The sequence below is a fragment of the Schistocerca americana genome, chromosome X (genome assembly GCF_021461395.2).
Source record: "Schistocerca americana isolate TAMUIC-IGC-003095 chromosome X, iqSchAmer2.1, whole genome shotgun sequence".
NCBI classification, from domain to species: domain Eukaryota; kingdom Metazoa; phylum Arthropoda; class Insecta; order Orthoptera; family Acrididae; genus Schistocerca; species Schistocerca americana.
This window is the reverse complement of record NC_060130.1, coordinates 761,227,753-761,239,871: the sequence shown is the minus strand read 5'-3', so window position 1 is coordinate 761,239,871 and position 12,119 is coordinate 761,227,753. Positions and strand designations below refer to the sequence as shown.

The 12,119-nt window shown below is 37.8% G+C and overlaps 2 protein-coding genes across 3 annotated transcripts in view; one reads left to right on the top strand and one right to left on the bottom strand.

Annotated features, from left to right (window-relative positions):
* The window catches only part of LOC124555196 (dedicator of cytokinesis protein 3), a 448,693-nt gene that overhangs the window by 334,283 nt on the left and 102,291 nt on the right, over positions 1–12,119 (bottom strand). The window lies entirely within an intron of this gene.
* LOC124555197 (innexin inx3) lies at positions 748–11,356 on the top strand. 2 transcript variants are annotated; one of them, XM_047129041.1, is made up of 7 exons: positions 748–905; positions 6,994–7,179; positions 8,359–8,573; positions 9,433–9,651; positions 9,747–9,912; positions 10,242–10,471; positions 10,657–11,356. In XM_047129041.1, exons 2-7 carry the CDS (start codon positions 7,017–7,019, stop codon positions 10,846–10,848), a joined length of 1,185 nt encoding a protein of 394 aa, XP_046984997.1. In that variant the 5' UTR covers positions 748–905; positions 6,994–7,016; the 3' UTR covers positions 10,849–11,356. The 2 variants fall into 2 exon arrangements, with proteins under 2 accessions (XP_046984997.1, XP_046984998.1); XM_047129042.1 differs by lacking the exon at positions 748–905 and adding an exon at positions 1,432–1,503.

The following is a 12,119-nucleotide window of genomic DNA, read 5'->3' as shown; positions in this document are numbered from 1 at the left end:
GATGGTCTTGATGACACAGTCGTTGACCGCGTAACGTGAAATGTGTTTAGCCAGATAAACAGTTCTAATTTATGTCCCATGTGACTGTTTGTCGTCAAAAGGGAAAGAAGTACAACAGTAATTAATCAGAAGGTAGGATTTAACACCACTTTGATGTAATATAGCTGGTTTTGTTAAAACCGCCTCAGCTGAAGATCGACACGATAGGGTTAAGATCTAGATTTAACCACTGCGAAACCGATGAAAAGCATTTTCAAAAGCGTGCGATAGCAATCACTGCTAGGAAAGTGGGTAGACGTAATATTTTACGGGACACGACTTTAGTGTTAATACTCCTGTGTAATTCTTATTCCAAATGGATGGGTTATTGAATTTACAATAGTGCATCAGCTACGCCAGCGTTTGAATTTGTATTTCTTCACGTGCATGCTAGGCAATTTTCAAGATCAACTTTAAAATGTCATTTGTAAATACAATTTTACATTAACTTTCCTTCACAGACTTTTTGCTCTCTTCCTCTTGCCTCTCCTTTTTATTTTTACGCGGAAAGGCACCCATAGGATATTTTATCGGTTGCATCATAATGACATGAACGCGTTTCTGGATTTAAACACTATCCATCTGTCATAAAGTGATGTGTGGGTGCGACGTCTGAAGCGCGCGCAGCCCGAAGATGAGCAGCTGTTGGTAGTTGGCAGCAAGGACAGCGGCCCTGCTGGCTTGAGATGCCTGCCTGCAGCCTCCCCTCCCCACTCCGCGCGACGTACACGCCAACGCCACGCCACAGCCGCATCTGGAGTCAACTTACACAACTGTCTCGGCCTCTCGCTAGAACGCTTCTATGTGAACGCTTGCTCTCGGTGTAGTGCCGTGTGTCCGTGATTGGATTTCATCCGGGATTCCAGGTTTGTTCTGGCCCTTTCTTCTACTGTGTACTGGTGTGCGAGATACAAGGGCAGACTTTCAGCTGTTTCGCTTGCTTTCTTCTGTTCTGAGTTATTAAACAAAGCGCAGGTCAGGCGGGAACATCTGTGCGAGGGGGGAAACGAGCAGCCACTCTGCTCACAAAGTGCAGCTTATCTTGCCTCCTGCAGGTGTCTGCGTTCGCCTGCAACAGGTTGTTGCTTTCAGCCGTGCGCGGACAGGTTGTCCTAAAAGTGTCACAGTCGCTTTAGGCTAGTCTTGCTTTTATTTTACGTCATATATGGAGTGCTCCGAAAGAAGTTCAGCTTCCGTGAATAGTTGCATATTTAATATCGTGAAATTAGAGAGAGCTGTAACAAAAAAAATTAAAGGTCGACGCTTAAACAACGCGTTTGCGAATCCATATGCACCCTTTTTTTTCTCAACGTGTACAAAGGTCAAAGACACCTAATTTATGGAATATTGTGCCGATGAACATTTCTTTCCCTTGATTTTCTTTGATTGTGTAGAAGTAGGTAAGCAAGCAGTGAGAAGTAGTTTTAAAATCCTTATGCGATGTAGTCGAATTACTCTCTTCAGGTACTAAACGTACAGAAAACTAAATGCTACTTGAAGATTTTCTACATTTAGCAAGAATTTGTGTAATCTATCAGTGTTTATTTTATAAGCATTTCAATTAGTTTATATGTGCTGAAAATATTTATAACTGAATGCAGCCTAACACTAACTTATAATTAGAGAATACGAAACGAAGGATGGAAGTCAGTACAAAATATTTTCGCTAGAACTATTAAATATGAAAAATGTGTGCTAACCTAATTACAGGGCTTCATCAAATAGCAAGACGAGCTACAGCATAACTCTAAACATTCGAAGTGTTATCACAAATTTAAACGGCAAAACTCACTGACATAAGAGACTGACGTTTGTGAGATTTTAGAAAAGTGGTTCAGTCGTTTCTCATATTTTTTTATATTAGAAATAAGTTGACACACGAATGCGTGTATAGTAAATTGTAGTTTAGAACACACACACACACACCTCCAGCTCAATCTGATTAGTGTGTCGGAGCTACCCAGTAAATTTTCTATCATCGTAGGTGCAATTAAGAAATGCACAGTATTGCCAAAATTTAGTACAGTACCTTACTTAGTTTTTTAGTTATTGGGTTCCTACTCAAAGCTTGTTGTAAAGAAATGGGAAGTCTGGTGGTACTTACGTTCTCTCTCTGTTTCTTTCTTTCAAACACATACGTTACAATGAAGCCACCACCAATTTAAGATCGATGTAACGTTTTTATGTAGCTACCTAGAGGAATTTACCATTAGGTATTCCCGCAAAATGTAGCCTACTCTTACGACAAAATTGCCTTCGCTTTGTTGCGGGTTTTATCTAGATAGCAATGTGTACATGCTCTCGTAAATCGTACGAAGACTGTTCACTAGTTATCAAGCATCAGTTTGAATATAATAAACCATTTTCGTTGAAGAAGTGATACCGTTGTAAGGGAAGTGAGGAATAGACCTTTGAGCACGTCTACCAAAGTGTTAATGAACTTCATTTTCCATTTCACAATATTTACTGCACTCTTTCTGAGCACATTGTAGGCCTTGTTGAATTACGCTCCAGGAAACTTCCACAGTATATTCTGAATATCATCGTGATTCGCAGAACTAAGTGTTAAACATTTTGAAAGTAAGTTTGACGTTCTTTTACTGTGAACAGAGTTGAAATTTTGTTACGATTAATAGTCATTCAGCGCACGTGCGATAGACGGCGACCAGTGATACAGGTCAGCTTGGGAAGATTAAAATTCCAGTCAGAGCTGGCGCTGGCTGCTAGCAAATTGGAGTCAAGTGATGGAGATGGGCCCTCTCCCTCCTGCGCTTCCGCTCCCAAGCATTCGCGAAAAATATTTCGTGATACTACCAGTGATTTTTCTCACGCAGTCGTATCCGTAAAATCTGGCTGTGGACAAGAAATTTTTACTGCAAGCAATGTCGTATTCTGAGGCGTATTCGTGTGGCACAGACCAATATCTATCAGACAAACAGGCTTCACTATGGATTCCCAGGAAGGCAATGAAAAAGTGCACTGGCTCTTTTTTCAGGAAACGCCGGAAAAATTGTAATCCTTTCTCTCGTGCAGCCGGGACGATAAGCTTTTAACTACCAAAAGGCACTGATAATTTAATCGATAAATTAGAATTCTGGAAAGCTTTATCCTTCATCTGGTTTACTTGGTTTGGAATATGACAACTGATTAATTTGAAACCAAGGACATATTCACACGAGGGACTGTCTTTGGAATATACTGTTTTCATTGGGAGTAGACATTACAATTGTGGTGGAACAAGCAAATCTTCGCAAATTTTTCAAAGGTAGGAATAGTGACAAAGGCGGGGGAACCACCGACCTGAGCTAAATTAAGTTCCCGTGGCTTTCCCTCCCTGTATTACTCTCACTCCTTGCTGCGTTTGTGGCCAGTTTTTTACGTCAAATGCGTTTAAACAACTCTTAAGCGCATGATAGTGCTGTCTGGTATTGTCACATGGCGTTATTGTCTCCTGACACGAAGAAAACTGTATTTAGAACTTTTTCCTGCGGGTTTGTTCACCATTCATAGCTTTGCTTGTGTAGCTGCAGTTCATTGTCTGGGCAAAAGTGACGACTATGATCTCGTTTTTCTTTAAACGCGAAGAGCATAGAAAAGTTTTTCTTTCGAGTGGAGAAGTCAAAGATGTCGACGAACGTGCTTCGTGAGACATTGTGAGGAAATGAGATGCTGTTGCACAGAATCAGAATATTGAGACATTTCCGTTCGCGGGTGCAACAACTTCTGGGGGAGAAAAGTGCATCACAATTTACGATCAAAACGTTTCAGCCATACCTTGCATGGTGAAAGCTACATTATTTTACCACATACGAATGAAAAGTTTACTTTCTTTGGTAGCTGCATACTGGAATTTTGCCAGCACAAAACAATTCTTCTGCAAGGTTCACCGATTTAGATCGTTTAACTCTCCTCACATGGCAAAATCCGGTATCTAATGACCCCTACTGAAAGGTCGGTGACAGTGAGAAAGATTTAAGATTGAGCAACTACTGCGGGAACATTTGGTCGGCAGGTAGGGAGCTGTTATTCGCGGGTGGAATAAGGCCGCCATCCGGCGCCCGGCCCCAGCACATTCCAGCGAGCCCGAGCCCGTCCGTTACTTGCTTGCTGCCGCCGCCGCCGCCGCTGCCACCGCCACCGAGTCGGCTCTGTTGCCAAGCTGCCACCCTCACTTTGTCTCGGCCATACCAAATGCGGTTTGTTACGGGCTTCGACATGCCGCCTCCAAGAATTAGACGTTAGCTTTCACGACAGCTTACTCGTTTCGCGCTCGGTAATACCGATGGAAAAAATTCTCACGCTGCGGAAAATCGTACATTGCTGCGATTAATTAATGACTTTAGCCAAGCCATAAAGTACGATCACTTGTAGCACAACAGCTTTAAAAGTTTTTCGGTATTGTATAACAGCAAAGCATGAATGGCTAGGTGATTGTTTTAACAATAAATACCTTGGAAAACTTACTTAACAGTATGCAACGTTCATATAAATTTTCTGGCCAACGTGGTATGTTACTGATAAGTTCGTACCCTCTGCGACAAAAATGTTAAAAACGCGCCAATTTCCTCAGAAGTACAACAAATTCAATTTCCGCCCGCAGCCGAAGTCGGCTTCCAGGATAAAATCTGTCACTGTACCTGTCATGGCTTTCCAAATGCTATTACAGGCAACATGTTCGCAACAAACCCTGCACGCCCTTCTCGGGCAGAACACTCAAACATCACATTTCCAACACATGGGAAAAAGCCGTGTCCTGCTTATATCAGAGATTACAAAAAATGCCAACGTAAATTACAAATGAAGGACTCAAATTAATGTTGCATCAACACGAATAATTTTACATTTGTCTGTGATGTGTGCAAATAGGATTGAATCTTACTATCAAGTACTGTTTGAGTAACAACTGAGTAGCACATTGAAATAGAATCCTCAGCTTTTCAGACAGTGGGAAATGTTTGTAGCTGGGGTGTAAATGCAGAAAACTAATGGAGTTACCCAGAGGAAGGAGTCTGTTTGTCATGTCAACAATGAGATCATTAGGGATGGAGCTGAAGTTTCATTGTCCATGAATCTCAAAAGAAATTGTCCAGTCTTATATGGTGAAGCATCCAGCAGTTTTGAGAAACAGAAAACCAGACAAGGATATGAACACCAATCCTCCCAAATGTAAATATTTTATCTAAGGGATACCTTTTTTGAGAACATGAGCAAGAACTAAAAACATTCTGATAGATGAAAACAAAAGGAATTATTGCGACTGTTGTGGTCTGACAATGCTTTGGGATATTTCATCAAGAAAGGTACCTAAAATCATATAAATGCAGAGTCTGTTGAACTTGACAGCTACTACTGTTCATTAGTGACTATCAAAGTGATTAATTCACTCGTCATTTTGTTCCATTGAACCTTTCTCGAAGGAGAACATACAGGAATGAAAATGAGGTAAGGTATAAATCAACAAAGTGGAGCAGCTGTTCGAAACTGCCTTAATAATTTTCAGCAAACTGCTGTAAACTACTAGTGCTCATTCTTAAATTTAAAAGTAAAATTAGCAAGAAAGCCACTGAAAATAGCTGGTGCTTCCTTATTTACATTAAGCAGCTGTTGTTACCCCTTAGTTCTACCTCATGTCTACATAAACATTTTGGTTTGGACACTAGACTCCTACTGAGAGGCAGTAAGATACAAATACACTTGCAGCAATCCTGGTTCCCCCAAATCACTTCTGGTGGTGGCCAGAATAGTTTCTGTAAAGACATGGCAGATTTGCTACCCTGTCTTTGCCAGGTCTGAGTTTTTACTCCTCAACTAATGTCAACAACAAAACATGAAACTCTCAAACTTTCTGCATCATTTTGAGAATACTTACTAATCCACAAAGCTGAGAATTAAACACTGGAAAAAATAAAGGATTTCATTGCTTAGGACTTAATATTACAATAGGAAGGCAAATATAGCAGGAGTAATTTTTTTAAAACTTACTTTAAATATGATACTCTGTAAAATATTGTTGTGTTGAATTAAAAGGTGGATATTCCAGGACTGCCATTTTTGAATGATGTATGAAAGTCAAATATAGATGTGGAAATTCCACTTTCAAACAAACAAAATGTGTGCTGAGTATGCATGGGTATTTTAAAGAATCCTCTTCTGAGGCACATCATGAGAAGTTTTCTTAAGTCAAGGAAGATGGCAATGGAAAGATCCTACAAGAGGGACTACTGTCATATGTGTTTCACAGAAACAGATTAATATGTACCAAATACATATTGTTTTGACAACAATCTCATTTACAGAATGCCTCCTGGAGCTGATAAAGGGTACAGTAATATTTGCTTATGTGATGACTTCTTACTGTCATTTAAATTGAACAATAAAAAGTAATGGCATGTTAGCAAGCAGTACATCTATCAAAATAGTTGAAACTTCTCGTAGAGGATTTTAAAACTTCCTCCATCAATATACATATAACTGCATATAATTTATAGTGGTTAGTTTTAGAATAGAAGTGTAAAACTTGTTGCTCTGAAGGTGTAATTTCAATATCTTTAATATGCATGCTTCTCAGATATGAAAATGTCAGGTTATCTGAGTCAGCTGTATCAAAAAAACTTCAGGCACAGCTGTCCTGAAAGTAAACCTCAGCATTTGTTGGGTTTTGGAACTGGATATTCAGATTGTGGGGCTGTAAATGATTAAGGTTTCCGTATGTCAGATGATAACTAATGCAAATAAAAACAAATTTTAAAAGTAATTTTGTGATGGATGATGACACACATTGAGCCCATCACTGTTCCTCCAGCTGCTAATATAAATTTTGTCCACGAAATTATGCAGAAGTAAAATAGAGAGAGATCTTTTGCATATCTGTGTTTACCTTGCATGACTGTCTACCTAGTTAGTCAACAAAATTTGTGTAGCCTTAAACTGACAGAAAGAAAATGTTTGTTTCAGATAGAGGACACACGTAAAACAAGATGACTGTCCTTGGTCTGGCATCTGCTGTTGCTGGTTTTGTAAAGGTTCGGTATCTGCTTGACAGGGCAGTCATCGATAATGTTGTATTTCGCTGTCACTACAGAGTCACATCAGCAATTTTGTTCCTCTGCTGCATCCTGTGCACAGCTAACAGTCTTATAGGTAATGTATGTCTATTCTCTAGCCTTAACTGTTACACATCTTTTCATTTCTCTCTGTTACGATGAGGAGGTATTCTGAATATAACTCGACAATCCATTCTTTTATGTGCCTTGTTAACTCGAGCAGCTATTTATGTATCTTCTTTCAGTAAATATCCTTCACTCCTGCACTTTATTGTAGTTCTGTGTCAGGTATAACATAATCTTAGCCACTAAAAACTATTAAGGAGATCGAAGAGAGAAAAATCTTGTGGCAGTATTTCTGACATAAAAATGTCTGACAACAGATGTTGCTTGAAATTTGTATATAGATCACTGAAGGAATTTCCTTGTGTTGTTGTTATATGATACAATACACTTTTGGCGTCTACTCTTAAGGGGAAAATAAGGCACATTAATGAGGTTTGTTTTCAGTCTTTGTCGAGTAACCTGTCGTTTTCAATAAGTATTTGCCAGTTCAAATACTTGACCTGCTGTACTAACAAGTTTCCTGTTGTTTAGGTGAAGTGCTTTAGCTAAATACCTAGGTGGTCACCTTGAAAAAGACTATGGCTAATTTTTGCCTGTACTACTTCATTTGAGTTATTTTTTGGTCTCTAATGGCCTCCACATTAAGATGTTAAATCCTCTTTCTTCCTACTTTATAATTCACAGCAAGCAGATACATTCTCTTACACGCACTTCCACTTTACTGTGAAGGAAAATAGAGACCGCACACAAACATTTCTAACAAGCAGTAATGCTTTTGGATTAATTTATGTGGCTGTGTCATTTTAATATTTAACATTAATTACAAACATACCAATAGTTCTTTCCGAGTTGGACTATATTCTGTGGATTCATGGCATAATTGTGTTAATGTGAATGATAAATTGTCTTAAAAATTAAAATAAAATAATTAAGACTTGAAAAGTTAAGATTACATTTAAAATTTCTAAAAGTACCAGTAAGGTGTGGTGGTGGTGGTGGTGGTGGTGGTGGTGGTGGTGGTGGTGGTGGTGAACAACCAATCAAATAATTTTATGTGCAGCTAGAAGTCACAACTTGATAAGGAGACTTGCAATATTTCATCTGTGGTTAAGATTGTAAAAACAGATTATGACAGATGACTTGGTAATAACACTTTGTGTACATGTTCAGAAAGTGTGTGTCTCACTCTAAAAATCTATTATTTTTGTAGGTGAGCCTATAAATTGTATAAATGATGGTGCTGTTGCTTGCCATGTTATCAATACATATTGCTGGATAACATCAACATTCACATTGCCTCATCAACAAGGAAAGCCTGTTGGAACCCATGTTGCTCACCCAGGATTAGGCAATTATGTTGATGAAGATAATGAAACTCATTACCATTCTTATTACCAGTGGGTGCCATTTATGCTGTTCTTTCAGGTAAGTTCACAATAAAACTAAACAGATTTAATGTGAGAGAAAACCTGCTGGACTCTGTCTACATTTGTTATTAAAATCCAGAAAAAAGTCACTTCTGAATGTAACTTGTGTTTAGATACACAATTTAAGTTCAGGTTGGGAAATCATATGTTCACACACTTGCGTGAACAAAACTTTCAGGTAGTCTTAATACTCTATGCTCATACATAAATCATCAATGGAGTAATGAACTGAAGGAAAATCTTTAGTAAAAATATTATTCATAAAATTAAATAGGAATAGTGTCTGTCTATCTAGAGATAATAATGATAGTAATGTACATTCCCAGAAGTGCTTAAGAGATTCCCCTTAAATCTGTACCATTTATTTAAAGAACTCCAAATTAGAGGGATATTAAATTTGCAGAGCAAGCAATATTGACACAGATACTAGCTAGGATGAATGAACTATAATTGTTTTGGTGCCAGGATTTGCATAGTGACTATGCTGAAATAGCAAAATGCTACCCCAAGAGAAGTTGTTGTGACCTGAGGATTATAGTCTTCATCCACCATTGGCTGTTCAAAAAAGTTGCTGATCCCTGCTCCAGGAATCTAAATCCCCCATTTCTAGATTGTCTCGTAATGCTGTACTGAGCCAACAGATTCATCATACAAATACGCAGGAAAAATTTTTGTTGCCTTTCACTGAGAAACCTTACAGTACTGTAAGTATTGTGGATGACAGTCTATGAATTCAATGTATACATAAACATATGTCAACATTACAGATTTGTGTTAACAATTTTCTTGTATTCTGTACCTGCAAACAATAGACATAAAATTCTTGTTGATATGTAAAACACTTTTACTTGTTCTAGGGAGTTCTGTTCTATGTGCCTCACTGGATTTGGAAAAACTGGGAAGAAGGAAAAGTACGTCTGATAAGTGATGGTATGCGTGGTGCTCTTGCTACCACAAATGAAGACCGACGTGCCAGGCAGTCACGCCTTGTGCAGTATATTATTGACACACTTCACCTGCATAATTTTTATGCTTCGGGCTACTTCTTTTGTGAAGCTCTTAATTTTGTTAATGTGGTAAGTAAAAGGCAAGGAAGTAACTGCTTCAGAGAAATTTAAGCAGTTTACCTCTGGTGATATGATGAGACTTCTAATGCTTTTCCCTCATCTAGATTGGCAACATCGTATTCATTGATGTCTTCCTGGGAGGGGCTTTCATGACATATGGGACAGAAGTACTGAGTTTCTCAGGCCGCAATCAAGAAAATCGAACTGACCCTATGGTGGTAGTTTTCCCAAGAGTAACAAAGTGCACTTTCCACAAATATGGTGCCTCAGGTAATGTACACAAACTAAGTTTGTTTTCTTAAAGATAGAAATGCAACTGATGAAACAGGATTTATAAACAGATAATTTATAAAGCCTTTTCTTGTGTGACACACAAACTTTTTGGGAACAACTGAAAATGATTATATATAGATATTATTTGTAAATGAAAATATTCCAAAATTTTCTATCTGTAGGTGTTATTTTTCTGTTTATAAATACTTTTTAAGATGAAAATATGTACATATATTTCCACATCTTGATTGTCACCAAAGATCAAGTATCCATTATTTGTAACAAAATTGCACTGTTTTTTCTAAATAAACTCATTTTCATTGCAGGAACTATTCAGAAACATGATGCTCTGTGTGTGCTGGCTCTGAATATAATCAATGAAAAGATATACATATTCCTATGGTTTTGGCTTATTATTCTGGCAGTTCTGTCAGGGCTTGCGCTCCTGTACAGCCTAGTTATTGTAGTTCTCCCATCAGTCAGGGAAACTATTCTTAAACGACGTTTCAGATTTGGGTCACCAAATGGTGTTACTGCTATTGTGGAAAAAATGCAAGTAAGTGCATTTCACTATTGGGACTGGAATTTTACTGTATGATGAGTAAGCTGAAATATTAGATTTTAGAAAATAACCATTGATTGAAATTTAAGAGACCATTGATGTGTTTGTAGAATGCACAAATTAAGTACATCTTGTGAACAAATAGTCCAGATAAGAGTTTCGTATGTTTTCTTTTACAGATAGGAGACTTTCTGCTTCTGTACTTACTTGGACAGAACATGAACACTATTGTCTTCGCAGAAGTATTAGATGAATTAAGCCAGAAACTTAATGACTATATACACAACAACATGCCCACAGCACCATCAACGTTGGAACTGTATCCCATGTATCCACCGAAAGAGAAGTTTCCTAAAGAAACTGAAGCTTAGTGCTTTTTTTTTTTTTTAAATAAACTGTTACATAATCACTGATTATGAGAACTGTGATTTCTGAGAATATATATTTCTGAGCAGTGCTTTACCTTTCTCTTAGCCATGAGGTACTATGTTCTATAAGTTCATTCATAAAACTACTGTGCCTCATCAAAGTGAGGGATCTTAGCATTCCATTACGAACTAGATTAGATTCCTACATTATAAATAGGACTGTAACATTCTTCCAGAAGGAATAATGAGCCTTTGCAAAAGGTTCTTTGAGGTTACAATGTGTTCACATTGTGTGGTGGTTCTGTGATTAAAATTTATGATGTGCTTGCTTCATATAAGTTTCAGTGAGAAATAGCCTTTTGTTTGATAGGCTGACTCTGATGAAACAAATAAGACTGTATCTTCTAGTGTAATAGACAGGGGATCTGTCACTGTGTTCAGTAATAAATTTGCTTTAATTAATAGCAGAAATGAATGAATCTTGGGACGTAATAAAATTTTTATTCAATAATTCTTAATATTTTGTAATTTAATCCTTACCCAAATAGTGTGTGTGGTAACACAAAAGTATGCCATGGAGCAGGCTTAATTTACATGTGAACTTTTCACGCTACTGGATTATGAATGTGGGTGTTTGCAAATATAATGAATATTTCTGACCTTCAGTTATTAAACTATCCACTATGTCATGCGTAGAAACTGTTGTTTGTTATATCAGAAGCCTGACTACTAGTTCTATTGATTGACTTTGTGTTAAATATTATTTTATTTTGGTTAGAAATCCAAAGACTGTAGAACACTGACAAAATTCTCAAAGAGAGATGACTATATTTGTCTCTAATGTCAACTACATGGTGCATGGTTGAGTTATTATTCACTCCTGCTGGAGTGGCCATCTTAACAGCACAGTCTGTGAAGTAATGATGATTTACTGCCACCGAAAATGAGGTTGCTCATTTTTATGTTCTTGTAAACAATTTTGAAAGCTGTTACTGTATTATGACAGTACAGGTTATGGTGCACAGGCACTGTGATGTTCATAAAGTGTTCCACATTGTGTTAGAAAGGTCTGAGAGTGTGATCAGAAGGTGAATGTGATCACTGAAGGTACAGGTCACCTGCAAGTGTTGCAAATGTAAACAGATGGCAGACATACCAAGGGTGTCATTTTTATCCCATCTAAACATCTACCACTCCCACATCAGAATATTTCCACCACCTACTTGAACTGCACCGTATTTAAAAGTGAGATGAATCACTTAGTGATTTTTGAC

Bases quoted from the DNA above. Each gene is read 5' to 3' on its own strand.
- LOC124555197 (XM_047129041.1), top strand. From the start codon at position 7,017: ATGACTGTCCTTGGTCTGGCATCTGCTGTTGCTGGTTTTGTAAAGGTT. The intron at 8,574-9,432 runs GTAAGTTCACAA...TACTTGTTCTAG, and splicing joins CATTTATGCTGTTCTTTCAG to GGAGTTCTGTTCTATGTGCC. The intron at 9,913-10,241 runs GTAATGTACACA...TTTTCATTGCAG, and splicing joins CCACAAATATGGTGCCTCAG to GAACTATTCAGAAACATGAT.